General features: G+C 43.2%; 1 protein-coding gene across 5 annotated transcripts in view; it reads right to left on the reverse strand.

The window, feature by feature from the left end:
- LOC117512414 (putative helicase mov-10-B.2) overlaps positions 1–20,209 on the reverse strand; it is a 79,982-nt gene that overhangs the window by 2,061 nt on the left and 57,712 nt on the right. For all 5 annotated transcript variants that reach the window (XM_034172468.1, XM_034172467.1, XM_034172466.1 and 2 more), the window contains 5 exons: positions 1,422–1,604; positions 1,269–1,340; positions 1,039–1,164; positions 882–970; positions 696–796 (listed from right to left, as the gene is read on the reverse strand). In XM_034172468.1, coding sequence (XP_034028359.1) covers positions 739–796; positions 882–970; positions 1,039–1,164; positions 1,269–1,340; positions 1,422–1,604 — 528 coding nt within the window. In that variant the 3' untranslated portion in view covers positions 696–738. The remainder of the gene's footprint in view (positions 1–695; positions 797–881; positions 971–1,038; positions 1,165–1,268; positions 1,341–1,421; positions 1,605–20,209) is intronic.

Consider the following 20,209-nt stretch of genomic DNA (forward strand, 5'->3'; position numbering starts at 1 on the left):
CTCATACAAGCTCTACCACCGTAAATTGCCCTGAGGTGTACGCATTCGCACTATGTGTGAAGGGGCCCTAAAATTGGGTCTGCCCATCTAAACCTCAGGGCTTCTGGTGGAGGTATGAAGTTTCTGTCATGTATTGTTAATGAGCTACAATATTTGAAAGAGAAATTACTTTTCTTCATAATTTCACAATGATATATGCACCAAAAAACCCGAAAATCTAGGTTACTCATGTACCCCATAGAGGAAACCTATGGTGTATCAAGTCTCTCCCATGTACTGCTAAGAAAAACATTGTATTGCAATACAATATAAATATATTATCATCATTTGCTTACTTTTTAACTTTTAATGCTTGGTTGCTGTTGTTTTTTATCTGCTATTTTTTATCTGTACCTGTGAGCCACAAGATACCTAAATTTCCCCTAGGGGGTTAAAAAATATGTATGTATCTATCCAAATAAATTCAACCTTTTTAGTAATCAAATATATGGACCAAACAACCTTACAGTCCAATTAGCTCATCTAAAACTAAACCTGTGGTGTAAATATCAAATGTTGATATTTGTATTGACTTATAAGCATTACTCATCAAATTTTATTTCCTGAATTGTGGTGGAACATAACAATAAGTGAACAAACTTTATAATCAGGTTTCAAAAAATGTTCATTTGGAAGGTAGCCCAAATGAAAATCACCTTGAGGCTCAGTATGCTCATCGAGGGCAACAAACTGATGCTGCTACTCTTGTGTGACGAGGGAAGTGTAGCCTCCTTTGTCTTTGCAGTACTGAATGAAGCTGCAGGGGAGATTGTGAGAGGTGTGAATATGAATAATCTGAAATTGAAGCTGTACGCCTGCAGAATGAACAATTTATCACCTACCATTTCCAGGTGGGATCAGACTCCAGAACCTTGGGGTTTCCCACCACAATCAGCAGAGCTTTAGCTCGGGTGATGGCCACGTTGAACCTCTGGTTGAACAGACTCTGTCAGAAACTTCATAATGTAGAAATCTGTGCATGTGGTTGATGTTGTGTACCTTTTTATTGTTGACAAAGCCGAGGTTGAACTTTTTGCCTGTCTCGATGGATTCGTGGCTGCTCTGAACGGTGGACACCATGATCACGCTCCTCTCTTGACCCTGGAACTCCTCCACCGTGCCAACCTTATATACAAATATTTGTACACTAAATAAGCTGCTTCTAAATTGTTAGCATAAACATGACGTGATTCACGATTAACTTGCAACACTGGAAAATATTCTTTTACCTGCAGTGCTTCTTTTCCTGACACTTTGAGAACTTTACCCACATTTTTCAGTGCTTGCTGGATTTTCTCCACCTACACCACAGAGAAAAACAGCTGTGCACTCGATTCCGGATAGAAAGAATGTTTACCCACATTTTGGAAATTATTTCTGACCTGTTTCCTGTAAGGGGCAATGATGCCTATGTCTTCGGGTGAGATTTTTGGCACGCTCTCAGGCTGCAGAAGAACCTTAAGGTAATCCATCAGAATCTCCACTTCACTACCGTTGAATAATGATGGAGAGCTGCTCTCACGTTTTGTAAGACCCACCACCTCATGGAAGATCACTGGAAAGCCCTGAGGCACAATGTTTAAGGTGTTGAAAACTCTGTCATTGTATCATGCTTGCAAAATACGTTGGGGAAGTGATAGTAGGTTAAGTTGGTGAGCTTGAACCTTGATCCCTAAGTTGTGTGCAGTTGAGTGCTTTGGCAATGTTGTAGAACTATTTTCAGCATCTGCACTAGCTGGAAAGTGCGACACAAATGCACAGTATTTCATGTAATAAATCCTAGAATTTAAATGGCAAAGTTTAGCCTGTTACAGTGCATCTGGAAATCATTCACAGCACTTCACTTTTTCCATATTCTGTTATGTTCCAGCCTTATTCCAAAATAGATGAAATTCTTTTTTTCCTCAAAATTCTACACACAAAACCCCATAATGACAATGCAAACATTTTGCAAATTTATTAAAAATAATAAAAAATAAGAATTCACATTCAATTCCGTGAAGCTCAAAATTGAGCTCAGGTGCATCCTGTTTCCACTGATCATCCTTAAAGTGTTTCGACAGCTTAATTGGAGTCCACCTGAGGTAAATTCAATTGATTGGACATGAATTGGAAAGGCACACACCTGTCTACATATAAGGTCCCACAGTTGACAGTGCATCTCAGAGTACAAACCAAGCATAAAATCACAAGAATTGTCTGTAGACCTCAGAGATAGGATTGTCTGGAGGCACAAATCTGAGGAAGGGTATAGAAACATTTGTGCTGCTTTGAAGGTCCAAATGAGCACAGTGTCCTCCGTCATTTGTAAATGGAAGAAGTTCAGATCCACCAGGACTCTTCTTAGAGTTGGCCGCACATCTAAAGCAATTGGGGGAGAAGGGCCTTTAGTCATGGAGGTGACCAAGAACCTGATGGTCACCCTGTCAGAGCTCCAGCATTCCTCTGTGGAGAGAGGAGATCCTTCCTGAAGGACAACCATCTCTGCAGTGACCCACCTATCAGGCCTGTATAGCAGAGTGGCCAAACAGAAGACACTCCTCAGTAAAAGGCTCACGGCAGCCCACCTGGAGTTTGCCAAAAGGACTCTCAGGCCATGAGAAACAAAATCCTCTGGTCTGATGAGACAAAGATTGAAATCTTTGGCGTGATTGCCAGGTGTCATGTTTAGAGGAAACCAGGCACCATCCCTACAGTGAAGCATGGTGGTGGCAGCATCATGCTGTGGGGATGTTTTTCGGTGGCAGGAACTGGGAGACTAGTCAGGATTGAGGGAAAGATTAATGCAGCAATGTACAGAGACATCCTGGATGAAAACCTGCTCCAGAGCACTCTTGACCTCAGACTGGGGCAATGGTTCATCTTTCAGCAGGAGAATGACCTTAAGCACACAGCCAAGATACCGAAGGAGTGGCTTCAGGACAACTCTGTGAATGTCCTTGAGTGGCCCAGCCAGAGCCCAGACCTGACTCTGATTGAAAATCTCTGGAGAGATCTGAAAATGGCTGTGCACTGAAGCTCCCCATCCAACTTGATGGAGCTTGAGAGGTGCTGCAAAGAGGAATGGACAAAACTGTCCAAAGATAGGTGCACCAAGCTTGTGGCATCATATTCAAGAAGACTTGAGACTGTAATTGCTGCCAAAGGTGCATCAACAAGGTATTGAGCAAAAGGTGTGAATACTTACGTACATGTAATTTCTTAGTTTTTTATTTTTTAATAAATTTGTAATTTCAAAAACCTTTTTTCATGTTATTATGGGGTGTTGTGAGTAGAATTTTGAGGGGAAAAAATGAATTTCATCCATTTTGGAATAAGGCTGTAGCATAAAAAATGTGGAAAAAGTGAAGCACTGTGAATACTTTTCGGATGCAATTTACATCGTGAAACATACAGTTCATGATTTGAAACTGCAGACAGACTTAAGCCGCGTTCACACCGGACGCAATCTGACGCTACAAATTCGCATGGGTCGCCAGGCGACGGACGCGCCTCCTTCGCCCGGTGTGTCGCTCTGCTTGGGTGGACTTTTGCTGCGAAAATTCGCCCCGGTGCGTCATCAAATAGGAGGAGCTTCCATTCCGCTCGCCAGCTCCGGTTGTCAGTCAAGCTAACATGACGGACCTTGATCACATGGAGCGAGTTGCTGTGGAAAGCTCCCAATACAGAGAGTATCATTATTTGCTCCAGGAGCTGTGTCTGGGTGACGGCCGCTTTCAGCGGTCATTCCACCTCTGCGGGACCCAGTTTGAGGATCAACTGTCCCGTTCGCATGCGCATATGTAAATAATAAAAAAAAACAAAAAGAAAGAAACTCCGCTGCTTGCTGCAGCTGGCTCTTCCCCCAAAAAACTCTGTCATAATTGTGTTTAGAAACCAGTCACCATTTGCTTTATTATACAGCTGTGTAGTTAATAAGTAAAACAATCTCCAGGAGGATTCGCGCGCATGCACGCGCACGTAAAAGAAAAAGAAAAGGAAAAAGCTCCACTCCCGCTGCTGCAAGTAGGGCTGCTGCTCGCACCAAAAACTGTCATAATTGTGTTTAGAAACCAGTCACCATTTGCTTTATTATACAGCTGTGTAGTTAATAAGTAAAATAATCTCCAGGACGATTTGCACGAGCGCGCACACGTAAAAGAAAAAAAAAAAAAAAAAACCTCCACTCCCTGCAGCTGTGGTGCTGCTGTTCGCTCCAAAAACTCTGTCATGATTATGAAATAAAGGACAAAAGAGACATAAGTCCTGCTCACAGGCTGCTACCAGATACAGGACCTGTTCACATCTTCAGTCAAACTCCAGACATCTCCACGTCACTACATATTCAGTCCCTGATTGGTCATCGCGGCGCGACGAGACAAAAAAGTTCAGATTTTTGAACTTGGGGAGGAGGGCAACGTGACGCGACGCAATATCGTGCCACAAACACGCAAAACGCTCAAAATCGCTTCACTCGCGTCCATCGCGGCGCGCTGCGCGGTTTGGCGCCAAAGCGCGTCCTTACATAGGGATTACATGGCAAGCTGTGGCTGCAGTCGCTCGCGTCGCGCCCGGTGTGAACGCGGCATTAGACTTCTGTTCTCATTGGTATATTGTAATTTATTTCTACACTGTGAATCAGTGTCTGCATTTTAAAGGCTTAGCTTTCTGAGTCGTAAAGAGGCCTAAAATTATTTCACATAAATAATACTACCAATATACGTAATTGCTAATTTAGGATTTATTAGTAGTGTTTTATGGTGAAAAAAAAACAATGTCCAGAAATCCAAAGAAGGAACAAGACCTCTAAATAACACAACTTTTAGTTATTTTATTCTTTATGAATGTTTAATTTTATAAACTCACTGATTTCAGTTATGGGTCTATCTCCAAGAGGTAGGGTTCATCCTATACAAGCCGCCAGTCCATTACAGATAACACATTCACACCTATGGTCAATTTAAAGTTTTCAATTCAGTGAACCTGCATGTCTAGGGAGGAAGCTGATGCACCCAAAGGAAAACCACTTAAAGACCATGGAGAACATGCAACAGGACCAAGTGGTAAGCAAACCCAAGATGTTCTCACTGTGAGGCACCAGCACTAAAATCTAAGCCACCGTGTTGCCCATTCATGAGTGAAAATACAGCAATCCTAGTTCACTCACTCATGCTTTATTAACACTTCTAACACAGGAGGGCACAAATCAATTGGTGGTGTCATGAGGCCCCATTTAACACAGCACACAATGGTGCAGACTGCAGAACAATGTTGCAAATTTTACATTAAAGGGGTGCCCAAAATTGTGAAAGTTGTTGGTATGGCTTTGATATTTTGTATTTAATTTATCTCATGTCATAGAGCAACAAGAGCAGGTCGCTCAGTGGTCAGTTGGATAATGAGCTGGGTTGTCAACAAGTTTGTGTTTGATTCCCAGTCATGGTGCCTTCTCTGACAAGATCAACATTGTCTCAGTCTATTCAGCTGATGAACCGTTTCACAGAAGATAATCTGTGTATAAGGTCTATATATAGGAAGTAATTTTAAAACACTGCAGAGGCAACATGAAGCAAGTGGTTTGTGGGCTTACCTCCTAAACAGAAGGTCACTGGTTCAAGGCCATATGTACTCTCTTCATGATGTACAGTGTATCTGGAGTTACATTAGAATGACCATATGCTGTAAAACTTGACTGCCCTGAGGCAAAAGGGAAACCACCAAAAACTAGAGAGAATTGTTTATACTGAAATTTAAAAGGCATAATTTTAGAAAATGTGATATTGAGCAATGTGAATTCATGTTTTTCAGTGGGATACCATAAAAAATTAAAATATGTCCAAGTCAAGGGGTCCAAACTTTTACATGTCACTCACTGTAGACCAGATAAACTACTGTTTTTTTCTGGACTATGCCATGGTGGGCACAGTTCAGCTAATCTGATAGCAGATAATTATCAAAGCTAATGTTTTTGCTATCAGATTAGCTTTTCAGATAAGTTTTAAAACCATCATTGGACCAATTATCTTCCGATAAATTTAGTTCAGATAACTTTCAATCCACTAACATTTTTTTTGCTGGTAAACTTTAATGGTCGAAAACGTTTGTAAACCCTAAAATCAAAAATTTTAGTCCATTTGTTGTGTGTTTGTAGCAGACTGGCTGCATGTCGCTTGCTAATGACATCATCATTAAGCGCAAAACGTGATTGGCCGGTCAATACAGGGAGCATTGTGGGTAGTGTAGTTCAAGTTCACTTTGGACGTGACAGTGACTTTTCCACTTGACAAAAACAAAACAGAATAATTTTAACATTATTTTATTTTATTTCTTTGTGGCTGTAATTTAATTGCCAAGACTCTGTGGGGGAGAGGAGCTCTCATGGCGCAGCTGTGTGTACAGAGGGAGGGACTTTTCTTCATGTTTAGCCACTGTTTTGGATTTTTTTTAAAAAAGGATGCTTTATGTGGATTATTTATTCAGATGAATCCCACTGAAACTAACAGGTAAGAATTTATATTTACTACGTGTATTTTACTCTGCCAATCAATACATTAATGGATGTACAACCCCTGGCAAAAATTATGGAATCACCAGCCTCGGAGGATGTTCATTCAGTTGTTTAATTTTGTAGAAAAAAAGCAGATCACAGACATGACACAAAACTAAAGTCATTTCAAATGGCAACTTTCTGGCTTTAAGAAACACTATAAGAAATCAAGAAAAAAAATTGTGGCAGTCAGTAACGGTTACATTTTTAGACCAAGCAGAGGAAAAAAATATGGACTCACTCAATTCTGAGGAATAAATTATGGAATCACCCTGTAAATTTTCAACTCCAAAACTAACACCTGCATCATATCAGATCTGCTCAGTCTGCATCTAAAAAGGAGTGATCACACCTTGGAGAGCTGTTGCACCAAGTGGACTGACATGATTCATGGCTCCAACATGAGAGATGTCAATTGAAACAAAGGAGAGGATTATCAAACTCTTAAAAGAGGGTAAATCATCACGCAATGTTGCAAAAGATGTTGGTTGTTCACAGTCAGCTGTGTCTAAACTCTGGACCAAATACAAACAACATGGGAAGGTTGTTAAAGGCAAACATACTGGTAGACCAAGGAAGACATCAAAGCATCAAGACAGAAAACTTAAAGCAATATGTCTCAAAAATCGAAAAATGCACAACAAAACAAATGAGGAACGAATGGGAGGAAACTGGAGTCAACGTCTGTAAGAAACCGCCTAAAGGAAATGGGATTTACACACAGAAAAGCTAAACGAAAGCCATCATTAACACCTAAACAGAAAAAAACAAGGTTACACTGGGCTAAAGAAAAGCAGTCGTGGACTGTGGATGACTGGATGAAAGTCATATTCAGTGATGAATCTCGAATCTGCATTGGGCAAGGTGATGATGCTGGAACTTTTTTTTGGTGCCGTTCCAGTGAGATTTATAAAGATGACTGCCTGAAGAGAACATGTAAATTTCCACAGTCATTGATGATATGGGGCTGCATGTCAGGTAAAGGCACTGGGGAGATGGCTGTCACTACATCATCAATAAATGCACAAATTTACGTTGATATTTTGGACAATTGAAAGGATGTTTGGGGATGATGGAATCATTTTTCAAGATGATAATGCATCTTGCCATAGAGCAAAAACTGTGAAAACATTCCTTTCAAAAAGACACATAGGGTCAATGTCATGGCATAGGGTCAATGTCAACGAGCAGATCTGATTTGATACAGGTGTTAGTTTTGGGGATGAAAATTTACAGGGTGATTCCATAATTTATTCCTCAGAATTGAGTGATTCCATATTTTTTTCCTCTGCTTGGTCTAAAAAAGTAACCGTTACTGACTGCCACAATCTTTTTTTCTTGATTTCTTATAGTGTTTCTTAAAGCCAGAAAGTTGACATTTGAAATGACTTTAGTTTTGTGTCATGTCTGTGATCTGCTTTTTTTCTACAAAATTAAACAACTGAATGAACATCCTCCGAGGCCGGTGATTCCATAATTTTTGCCAGGGGTTGTATTTCGGTTGTTTAAGATGCAGGGTTGAAAGCGTGTGAAAAAAGCAGCTTTTTGTTGTATGGCTGGGGGGGCCTGGCTGCCTTTTTGTTTCTGTCTTTTGGTTTTCCTTCCAGGTGGCTTGCATTTGGGACTGAGTGGCTGTGTTGCTGAGGTTATCAGGACCTCACCCTGATCACCTGCGGCTCGTCAGGACTCACAGCTGTGGTGCATCTATATGGATTGGAACATGGTGGCATTTAAGACTGGAGTATACAGTGTGTATTTGCCAGAGACTCGACCTTGTGACCAGACGGGTGAGATCGTCGTCTCGGGAGCCATCTCATCATCAGTGGATGCAGAGAACGTCCAGGGTTTGATACACGGTCTGTGAAAGAGGAGGGGGTGAGGTCTCACGCTCGTCAGCACACTTCCTGAGGTACGTTAGATTTTGTGACTAACATTTATACAGTCAGTAAATGTGGTGTCCCTCACACCTTTTTATATTGAGCTGTATGTTAGTCATGTATCGGCTTCCGCTGCAGTGGAGTTTTGTGAACTGGATGTTCCATGCCTGCAGGTTGGGAAGCTGATTAGTAATCAAGCCAGTAAGTGTTTGCTGTTTGTACACCTTTAAGTGTTCTCTCTGTGTGTAGAGTGTGGACTCACATAATGGTTCCTTCTTTCACAGACTCGGTTTGTTGCGGCCACCTGGGGGGTGTCGGCGGGGTCCTTGGGTCCGAACAGCTTCTGGCTCCGGACCGTTAGCGCTGCTGGGAGCGCACCACGCCAGACCGCACTTTCTTTTGTTATTTTTTGTATCACTGTTATGTATTAAATTCAGTTAGCCTTTGTACCGTGCTCTGCTTATTTCATACTGGGTCCTTCAAACGCTGGTCGGTTCTCCGAGCTGCGTCCGACACATAACACTTTTAGTTCGTAAATGACGGTATATCTAATACCGAGATAAACTGTGACTTCTAATAGTATGTTTTACTGCTTTAGAAAGATGATGACAGTGTTTGGGGTTTTATTTTTGGGCAATTCTATGGTAACGGAATTACAACAGCAGCAAAATCTGGACATATGGCATCTAACCATCAAAGATTAGCTCAGATTGTAATTCCGCTACCGTAGAATTGCCCTTTTACGAGGGCTGTCCATAAAGTATAGGTCCTTTTTATTTTTTTCAAAAACTATATGGATTTCATTCATATGTTTTTACGTCAGACATGCATGAACTGTCGCCTGTCGGTGACGTCATTCGCCTGTGAGCACTCCTTGTGGGAGGAGTCGTCCAGCCCCTCGTCGGAATTCCTTTGTCTGAGAAGTTGCTGAGAGACTGGCGCTTTGTTTGATCAAAATTTTTTCTAAACCTGTGAGACACATCGAAGTGGACATGGTTCGAAAAATTAAGCTGGTTTTCAGTGAAACTTAACGGCTGATGAGAGATTTTGAGGTGACACTGTCGCTTTAAGGACTTCCCATGGTGCGAGACGTCGCGCTGCGCTCTCAGGCGGCGTCATCAGCCTGTTTCAAGCTGAAAACCTCCACATTTCAGGCTCTATTGATCCAGGACGTCGTGAGAGAACAGAGAAGTTTCAGAAGAAGTCGGTTTCAGCATTTTATCCGGATATTCCACTGTTAAAGGAGATTTTTTTAATGAAAGACGTGCGGACGGGTCCGCGCGTCGGGACGCAGCCGGCGCGGTGCGGCGGCACAGGAAAAACACCTCCGTGTTGATAACCATTTGTAAAATCCAGGCGGCTTTTGATGGCTTTCAGTGGAGTGAGTATATGAGAAATTGTTTAACAGCTGGACATGTTCCAACTTGTCCTTAAGGCTTCCAACAGAGGTGTTTTTCCTGTGGCGGAGCGTCGCGGCGGCTGCGAGCCGACGCGCGGACCCGTCCGCACGTCTTTCATTAAAAAAATCTCCTTTAACAGTGAATATCCGGATAAAATGCTGAAACCGACTTCTTCTGAAACTTCTCTGTTCTCTCACGACGTCCTGGATCAATAGAGCCTGAAATGTGGAGGTTTTCAGCTTGAAACAGGCTGATGACGCCGCCTGAGAGCGCTGAGTGACGTCTCGCACTGTGGGAAGTCCTTAAAGCGACAGTGTCACCTCAAAATCTCTCATCAGCCGTTAAAATTTTCACTGAAAACCAGCTTAATTTTTCGAACCATGTCCACTTCGATGTGTCTCACAGGTTTAGAAAAAATTTTGATCAAACAAAGCGCCAGTCTCTCAGCAACTTCTCAGACAAAGGAATTCCGACGAGGGGCTGGACGACTCCTCCCACAAGGAGTGCTCACAGGCGAATGACGTCACCGACAGGCGTGGAAAAACTCACGCATGCGCACGAGGGTTCAAGCATGTCTGACGTAAAAACATATGAATGAAATCCATATAGTTTTTGAAAAAAATAAAAAGGACCTATACTTTATGGACAGACCTCATATATTTATTCATTTTTTGTGTGTTCTTTGTGTTTGTGATCCTTGAATTTACCCAGCAGTCCCTGCAGCGCTTAAAGTGAAACTGATTTATCAGAAGCCGACAGTGTAATCTGATGTGGCCACATCCAAATCAATACTAATAGTTATCGGTTATATGTAATAAAGATCCATGTTTTAGCCGTTTATTGGTTTATCATCATAAAAGATCATTTTTCAGTTATCTGATTAATGGTTATCGAAGCTAACTTTCTGGTTAGCTGTGCCCACCACTGACTATATGTAAGCTGCACCTGTAACGATGTAAAGAATTTATTATTATTATTTTTTTTATATATATGTATATATATATGTGAACTTCACCAAATCCTTTATGTTTTATGTTCATTTAATGTTTAGAGGCGAGTTCCGGCCTTTTTGTTGTGGTTTCCATGTATTGAGTGTTGCACTGTACTGTCGCTTTAAGAAACTGTGTACGTGATTGCTGCGGCAGCTCCTTCCTCAGTCCGTGTTTCACTACGTGAGAGGAGGTATGTATCTTAATGCTCCTGCCAAATTTATTAGTAATTTGAGCATTTATGTATTTAATATGCATGGAGAATGAATCTGCTGTGGTACAATGTTGACATGCAGTTCTGAGAAACGTGTGGCTGTGTGGACCATCTTTTGGGGTTTTTCTGGGAGCACATGCAACAACCTAGCTGCAGTGTTTTCCATGTGCTAACAGGGGCTGATGAACCACTGTGTATGGAGAGATTGTATGTTGACCAGGATTTTGTATCACTTTTCATTTGTGCAGGTATGTGCAACACAATGTACACGGTTTTGTTGTTTTATATATTATACACTGGGCACTATTTTATTTTATTGTAATTAATTAATTTTATTTTTTTTTTTAGAATATGTTTATTTCTAGTGTTGTAAAACTGTGAATTATATACACAATTCGCTCAGTCTGTTTCACTACGTGAGAGGAGGGGCTGATGAACCACTGTGTATGGAGAGATTGTATGTTGACCAGGATTTTGTATCACTTTTCATTTGTGCAGCCTGAGACGAGAGCTCCAGTAAAAGTGCCTCCAGTGTCAACCCGTGTCTGGTCCGTTCTTCCTCTACACGAAGCATGGCCGGGAACACAACGCAGATTATCACAGGTTAACGGGAGTGCAGCAAGTCAGCAGTAAACTATTACATGGACAGGCACACACCCGTTACAATGGTGCCGTGACCCGGATGGGAGTGAGTTTAGGGGGGTGAGTGTAACGGAGGCCAGCAGGTGTCGCTGTGCAGATGTAGTTAGTAAACCTCACTCCCAACAGCTCAAAAGGATTCTCTGGTCACAAGGCCAGAGCCCTGGGTTTTAGCCTTCTGGTTAGAGAGTCCGACTCCCACGCCGGAGCTCGTGAGTTCGTGTCCCGAGGGGAGCGAATGGGCAGAGTCATAACAACACAACGCAGAGTGCAGCCGCTACAATAGTGCCGTGTACCCGGATGGGAGTGAGTTTAGGGGGGTGAGTGTAACGGAGGCCAGCAGGTGTCGCTGTGCAGATGTAGTTAGTAAACCTCACTCCCAACAGCTCAAAAAGGATTCTCTGGTCACAAGGCCAGAGCCCTGGGTTTTAACCTTCTGCTTAGAGAGTCCGACTCCCATGCCGGAGATCGTGAGTTCGTGTCCCGAGGGGAGCGAATGGGTGGAGTCATAACAACACAATGCAGAGTGCAGCCGTTACAATGGTGCCGTGACCTTTCAAGGACGGATTCAAGGTTTGACGTCAGTTCGTTCGCCGTGGAAAGCTGCAGTAACTCGCCCTTTCTGGTACTCAGGTATCCAACTTAACTGTCGTCTGTAAATTTTTTATGGACTACGTTGGTTTCTGACTATACTGAGGGCAATTTATTTTTTTCTTCAAGGAGTGACTTCATTGTAGTTACTGCTTTTGGTACATTTATTTTGGTTTTCATTTTGTGTGCTGATTACTGTGGCTGTTAAATTTTGCCATTATTTTATTTTGGCATATTTTGCTTGCCTTTATCTTTTTCTTACATGTGTGTTGAGTGAATTATGGCAGAAGGTCGAACTTATTTTGTGGAGCATGAGGACAGTGACGCTGATGGTGTCCCATATCAGTTTCAATTTGGTGTGGGGAGGGGGTTTCAGAATCAGACCCTTAGTACCAGAACACCAGGACGTAGTGACACTGACTTAGCCAGTCCACAGCTTACCTCTACACGTAATGTTGACCGTGACATGCCTGGTCTAACTGGACAAAACGCTGACTTGGGTTTACTCATCACACAATTAGCGGACAAGATTGGCGAGTCTATATCTGCCAAGTTACTATCTGACAAAGGTGCACATAGTCTTAACTCTAACACTGACTCTGCTGTACAGACACCTGACATGTCCATGCCAAATGTCAGTCTCGTCATGCACTCTGATGTGAAGGAACCTCCCATTTTCAGAGGCGACGGTTCAGATAAGTTCTCTGTGCATGAATGGGAGAAGCTGATGTCACTATATTTGAGAAAACGAGCGATTCCAGTTCAAGAGCAATCACAAGAGATCTTGGCAAAGCTTATGGGCAGAGCTGGTGATGTTGTAAAGGTTAAACTACGCAATAGCAGATCTCTCGACCATACTGCTAAACCGAGTGTGATATTTGACATCTTGAAGCAACACTTTAGTGACCTAAACTACTCAAGCATGCCCCTGGCGGACTTTTATAACACAGTGCCTACACCAGGAGAGGATGCTATGGAGTACTGGATAAGACTAAATAAAACTGTGGATGCGGCTAGTGAATGTTTAGAGAGGCAGGGTCACTGTATTGATGACCCGAGTCATGAAGTCAGTATGATGTTCGTCAAACACTGCCCTGACCAGTCTCTTGCTAATGTTCTCAAGTTTAAATCTGCAGAGAAGTGGACAGCCTGTGAGATCCAAGAGAGGCTGGATGAGCACCTGCAGGAAAAGAAATCTCGCACTGCTTCTAACAGACTACTAAAACCTGAAGCATCAGTCTGCAGAATCCAGTCCCAGAGTCATTTGCCAGTGGTTGATGGTACGTACAATGTTGTCACTGTAAGGCCCCAGTCGCAGTTTTTACCATCTACATCTTCAACGGTAGCCAGTGTTGATGCTGATTGCATGAGAAATTTGGTCAGTGTGTTAGACCGTTTGATTGCCCAACAGACACAAGTGCCAACGACACTCACTCACCCTGTGTTATCCCATCCCCCCAATAGGGTGTGTAGAGTGTGTGGGCTTCCTGACCATTCCACTCTGTCCCATTGTAAGCGGGAGGACAGATGTCTCAAATGTCTGTCTCCTGGTCACTGGAAGAAAGACTGGACAGTCCGTGGCAATCAACATCGCTCTAGGCCCTCCAGCAGTTAAACTAGACAACCCACATCTGGAGAGGGGTGGTGTGGGTGTAAATGATAATTCCCTCTTCGGGTCCGACCTGGCTGAACTGTACGGAGAAGCTTGTGCTACCGCATCCAGTGGGACCAGAGTTGTTGTCCAAGGTACTCGGAGATCCAAGCGTTTGACGAGCTATACTATGCACCTGCCCTAATCAGTGGCGCAGTGGATCTCAGAAGTATGCTGGATTCTGGCTCGATGGCGTGTAGCATTAATGAAAGTGCGTGTGAAAAACTCCGCTCTGCCAGTGTGTTACCCGAGTTAAAGCAACCTATGGAGAAAGTGGTGCTGATTGGCTGTGGTGGCCTTCAAACATGTCCCCAAGGCTTTTATGATTTGGAGATGAATCTGTATGGTGTCCGCTTTACAGTACCTACACTGTTCGTACCAGGCCAACAAGACAAGCTCATTTTGGGCTCTAATGTAATCAAGCACATCACCCGTGTTTTGAAAGGGGGTGAGGACTATTGGAATATTGCAAACAAATGTGGACTACAGCTGGACCCAGAAATCAATCAGTTTGTGTCAATTTTTACAAATGTTGAACACTGGAAAGGGGGTGCAGTTCCTGACAAAATAGGCACAGTGAAGCTCACACAAGCTGTCACCTTGCTACCCAGACATGAACACCTTTTTTGGGGTAGGCTCCCAGCCAACACACCAATGTCCCAAGGCAGCACCGTTATTGTGGAGCCCACAAGCTCAAGAGCTATGCCACGAGGTGTTTTAGTGGGCCGCCTTGTTACACCAATGTGGGGCGACAGGTGGGTGCCTATGACTATTGTTAACCCTTCTGACCATCCCATCACACTTAAAAGAAACTGCAAACTGGCTGATGTTTTGCCCTGTCTTGCAATTGAAGATCTTGATGTTTTCCAGGGCTTACAAGTAGCTGCTGAGGAACACAGTGGTCCTGAACAGGATAGCAGTTCCCTCCACAGTCCTTGTGACCCAGCTGAGATGGCCAGAATGCTAGTTGACTTGGGTCTTGGAGACACTGATATCAGCTCTCGTCAGGTTTCTGAGCCATATAAGTCATGTCTCACACAGTTGCTCATTGAGTATCAAGACATTTTCTCCAGACATTCACTGGACTGTGGAGAGGTCAAGGGCTATGCTCACCGCATTCGTCTCACTGATGATCGTCCCTTTCGCTTGCCATACAGAAGAGTCCCGCCTGCACATTACCAAAAACTAAGGCAGGTTCTCAATGATATGGAGGAAAGAGGAATAATTAGGAAGTCGACCAGCGAGTATGCATCGCCTTTGGTGATGGTTTGGAAGAAAGATGGTGGGTTACGCATTTGTACAGACTTTAGGTGGTTGAATGCTCGCACCCTAAAAGATGCCCATCCCCTGTCCCATCAGGCTGATTGCCTGGCTGCTGTAGGCGGGAACTGCCTGTTCAGCACAATGGACCTGACTTCGGGCTTCTTCAATGTTCCACTGCATGAAGAGGGTAAGAAATACACTGCATTTACAACCCCTCTGGGCCTTCATGAATACAACCGCATGCCCCAAGGCCTATGCAATAGCCCTGCATCTTTCATGAGAATGATGATTGGCATTTTTGGAGACATGAACTTCTCTAAACTCCTCTGCTATCTTGATGACCTTCTTGTCTTTGCGCCTAGTGAGGATGAGGCTCTGTCCAGGCTCCACACAGTGTTCCAAAGACTTCGAGAATACAACCTCAAGCTTGCCCCGAAAAAGTGTAATTTTCTGCGGGAGCAGGTTGGATTCCTTGGTCATGTCATTGATGGAAGAGGTGTGTCAGTGGATCCTTCAAAAGTTGAGATCATCACTAACATGGAGGTCTGTGACCTTATGGAAAACGATGGGTGCACTCCTTCTGTCCGCCGCATCAAGTCATTCCTCGGCATGGTGTTTTATTACCAACATTTCATTCCTAACTGTTCTTCTGTTGCAAGGCCTTTATTCGCCCTCACTGCTGGTCAGAAGAGAAAAGGGAGGTTGGCGAAGACTAGAAAGTCACAAGGTACCTTTCGTAAACTCACTTCAGCTGACTGGAACGAGGATTGTGTAAAGGCTTTTGAACTGTTGAAATCCATGTTGTTGGAGTGTGTCGTGCTTGCCCATCCCAACTTTGACAAGCCGTTTGTTTTGTCTACTGATGCATCTCTGGACGGTCTTGGTGCAGTACTCTCACAAGTGTCCCAGGGTGAAACCAAAGCCAGACCTGTTGCTTTCGCGAGCAAAACTTTAAGCGCATCACAGCAGAGGTACCCAGCCCACAGACTAGAACTTTTGGCTCTAAAGTGGAGTGTTTGTGATAAGTTCAGCCACTGGCTGAAAGGGCGAAGCTTTACGGTTTGGACAGATAACAACCCGCTCACGTACCTCCTAACGAAACCAAAGCTTGATGCATGTGAAATCCGGTGGGTGTCTAAACTGTCTTCCTACTCCTTCGACCTCAAACACCTGCCGGGTAAAGGGAACGTAGTCGCAGATGCACTTAGCTGTGATCCCTTCGCTAAGCCCGTCGCTCAGAGACTTCTATCAGAGCCGTATTCCACCCTGGTCCAGGAGGCGCACGAGGTTGCCGAGCTGTCTGTGCAGGATGTTTTCAAGGTCAGTTGCCAACCCCGAGCCCTAAGTCATGTCTATTCTCCTCAAGTGATGTGCAATGCAGCAGAGATTGATGCCCTTTGCAAGTCCCACTGTGAATGGAAAAATGGAGCAGAATCCAGGGCAATCCATTTGGCCCAACAGATGCAGAAAGCTGCGAGTGATCTGGATATGCCTCCTATGCTGTCTGCCGCAGAACTCCAGTTATGCCAGCAACAGGATTCTGCTATAGCTACAATATTGCCTTTTGTCATTGCCAGAAAACGACCATCCAGACGTGAGAGATGCAGTGCTGATCCCCTGATGCTTAGACTGCTGAAGCAGTGGGACAGGTTGGAGGTCCATGACAGTGTGCTGTACAGGGCAGCACAGGACCCTGTGTCGAAGCAGAAAAGACTCCAGTACGTTCTGCCTCAAAGCCTTAAAGCCAAAGCCTTGTCAGGCATTCATGATATGGCCGGTCACCAGGGCCAAGATTGTACTCTTTCATTGGCTAGACAACGCTTTTACTGGCCTGATTTGGAGAGAGATATGCGGGAGTACGTCAGATGTTGTCAGAGATGTGTGCTTGGGAAAACCCTTGAACCTTCAGCTCGAGCCCCACTTGAAAGTATTAAGAGTACCGTGCCTATGCAGCTGGTCTGTATGGACTTTTGGTCAGCAGAGGACAACAAGCAGAGGTCAGTTGATGTCTTAGTGGTCACTGATCATTTCACGAAACTGGCTCATACGTTCCCCTGTGCCAATCAAACAGCTAAGCAGGTCGCTAGAAAACTCTGGGATAATGTATTTTGTGTTTATGGTTTTCCCGAGAGAATCCACTCTGAACAGGGCACGAATTTTGAAAGCAACCTGTTGGCAGAACTCTTCAAATTGGCCGGCATTGCGAAATCTCACACTACAGCGTACCACCCAATGGGGAACGGCGGCACAGAAAGGTTTAATCGCACCTTGGGCAGCATGCTTCGGACACTACCCTTGAAAGAGAAACAACGTTGGCCTCAACAAATACAAACCCTCACGTTTGCTTATAACGCAACTGTTCATGAGACTACCGGCTATGCACCTTTTTTCCTAATGTTTGGTCGTGTCCCGAGACTGCCGGTTGATGTAATGTTCAAGCCAGTATTGAATGATCCTGACGTCGCTGACTATGACTCTTACGTCACATCTCTGCTGTCTTCTCTGAAAGGTGCTATGGAGATTGCTCAGAAACACACATCCTCTGAACAACAGCATCAAGCCAGACAGTACAATAAAAGAGTCAAGGGAACTTACCTCTCAGTGGAAGACCGTGTTCTGGTGGCTAATAAAGGAGAACGAGGTAGAAGAAAGTTGGCCGATAAATGGGAAGACAAAGTGTACACTGTGGTTGATGTGAACCCCAACATTCATGTTCACAAAATCTGTGATGCGGATGGACACACAAAAGTTGTACACAGAAATCTTTTATTGGATGTCAGCTTCTTACCAATCCCCGACGATGTCCATGATCAGTCGGAGGTCTCTGACCAGTCAACACTCTGTGAGGATTCCCTTTTGCACAATTCCATCAGTGACACTGCTGTGACCGAGCAGCTGAGTGAGTCCGGAACATTACAGAACACTCCACCTGATTCTGAACCGTCAGTTTCTGAAGTTCCAGTCCCATTCAGCCCTGCTGATTCCACTAATGACTCTCTATCTGACTCAGTTGTTTCACACCCTGACTTTGTTACTGACCCTGACTCTCTGACTTCAGTTCACACTGATGCTGACACACGCACTGGGACTAGCACTCAAGTTAGAACCCGTGCAGGGAGACTAGTGAAGTCTGTGAATAGATTGCTTGAGTCAGTGGTTCAGATGCCTTACTTTAAGAGTCCCCTTGGTTCGTTTGGTGACTGTTCACAAGTTTTTGATGCTTAAATACACTATTTTATTTTGTTTCATTCAAGTTTACTATATATATATATATATATATATATATATATATATATATATATATATATATATATAGTAAACTTGAATGAAACATATATATATATATTTTCTGGGTTGTTTTTTGTTTTTACATTCATGTCTATTGAAATTTTATGGGTCCAAGCATTCTGTGACGTACAAGGCGTCATATTCAGGGATCCTGTGCAGACTACATTCAGGATGTTGGTGAATTTCAGGAGGGGTGAATGTAACGATGTAAAGAATTTATTTATTTATTTATTTTTTTATATATGTGTATATATATGTGAACTTCACCAAATCCTTTATGTTTTATGTTCATTTAATGTTTAGAGGCGAGTTCTGGCCTTTTTGTTGTGGTTTCCATGTATTGAGTGTTGCACTGTACTGTCGCTTTAAGAAACTGTGTACGTGACTGCTGCGGCAGCTCCTTCCTCAGTCCGTGTTTCACTACGTGAGAGGAGGTATGTATCTTAATGCTCCTGCCAAATTTATTAGTAATTTGAGCATTTATGTATTTAATTTGCATGGAGAATGAATCTGCTGTGGTACAATGTTGACATGCAGTTCTGAGAAACATGTGGCTGTGTGGACCATCTTTTGGGGTTTTTCTGGGAGCACATGCAACAAGCTAGCTGCAGTGTTTTCCATGTGCTAACGGGCTGATGAACCACTGTGTATGGAGAGATTGTATGTTGACCAGGATTTTGTATCACTTTTCATTTGTGCAGGTATGTGCAACACAATGTACACGGTTTTGTTGTTTTATATATTATACACTGGGCACTATTTTATTTTATTGTAATTAATTTATTTTATTTTATTTTTTTTAGAATATATTTATTTCTAGTGTTGTAAAACTGTGAATTATATACACAATTCGCTCAGTCCGTGTTTCACTACGTGAGAGGAGGGGCTGATGAACCACTGTGTATGGAGAGATTGTATGTTGACCAGGATTTTGTATCACTTTTCATTTGTGCAGCCTGAGACGAGAGCTCCAGTAAAAGTGCCTCCAGTGTCAACCCGTGTCTGGTCCGTTCTTCCTCTACACGAAGCACGGCCGGGAACACAACGCAGATTATCACAGGTTAACGGGAGTGCAGCAAGTCAGCAGTAAACTATTACATGGACAGGCACACACCCGTTACACACCTGTCACAAAAATTCCTCTTGAAGAGTAAATAAAACATACATAAGTCACACCTTTTATCTGTATTATCAGTTTTGTGCACTGTTATTGGCATTTATTCTTTTATGCCTGAAGCTTATGTTTCGAATTTGTTTAATGCTTTGTTTCCCTGGAAATCCAGATATAGTTCTTCTTCTTCTTCTTCTAATTATTATTATTATAATACGTGAATGGGTAATGTACACTCGCTGGACACTTTATTAGGTACACCTGTTCAGTTGCTAGTTAACACAAATAATCAGCCAATCATATGGAAGCAACTCAATGCATTTAGGCATCCACACGTGGTGAAGATGACTTGCTGAAGTTTAAACTGACCATCAGAATTGGGAAGAAAGCTGATTTAAGTGACCTTGAACGCGGCATGGTTGTTGGTGCCAGATGGGCTGCTCTGAGTATTTCAGAAACTGCTGCTCTAATGTGATTTTCACACACAGCCATCTCTAGGGTTTACAGAGAAAAGTCTGAAAAGTGAAGATATCCAGTGTGTGGCAGTTACAGTAGTGTTCAGAATACTAGCAGTGCTATGTGACTAAAAAGATTAATCCAGGTTTTGAGTATATTTCTTAT

Source organism: Thalassophryne amazonica, chromosome 6 (genome assembly GCF_902500255.1).
Source record: "Thalassophryne amazonica chromosome 6, fThaAma1.1, whole genome shotgun sequence".
Lineage (NCBI taxonomy): Eukaryota > Metazoa > Chordata > Actinopteri > Batrachoidiformes > Batrachoididae > Thalassophryne > Thalassophryne amazonica.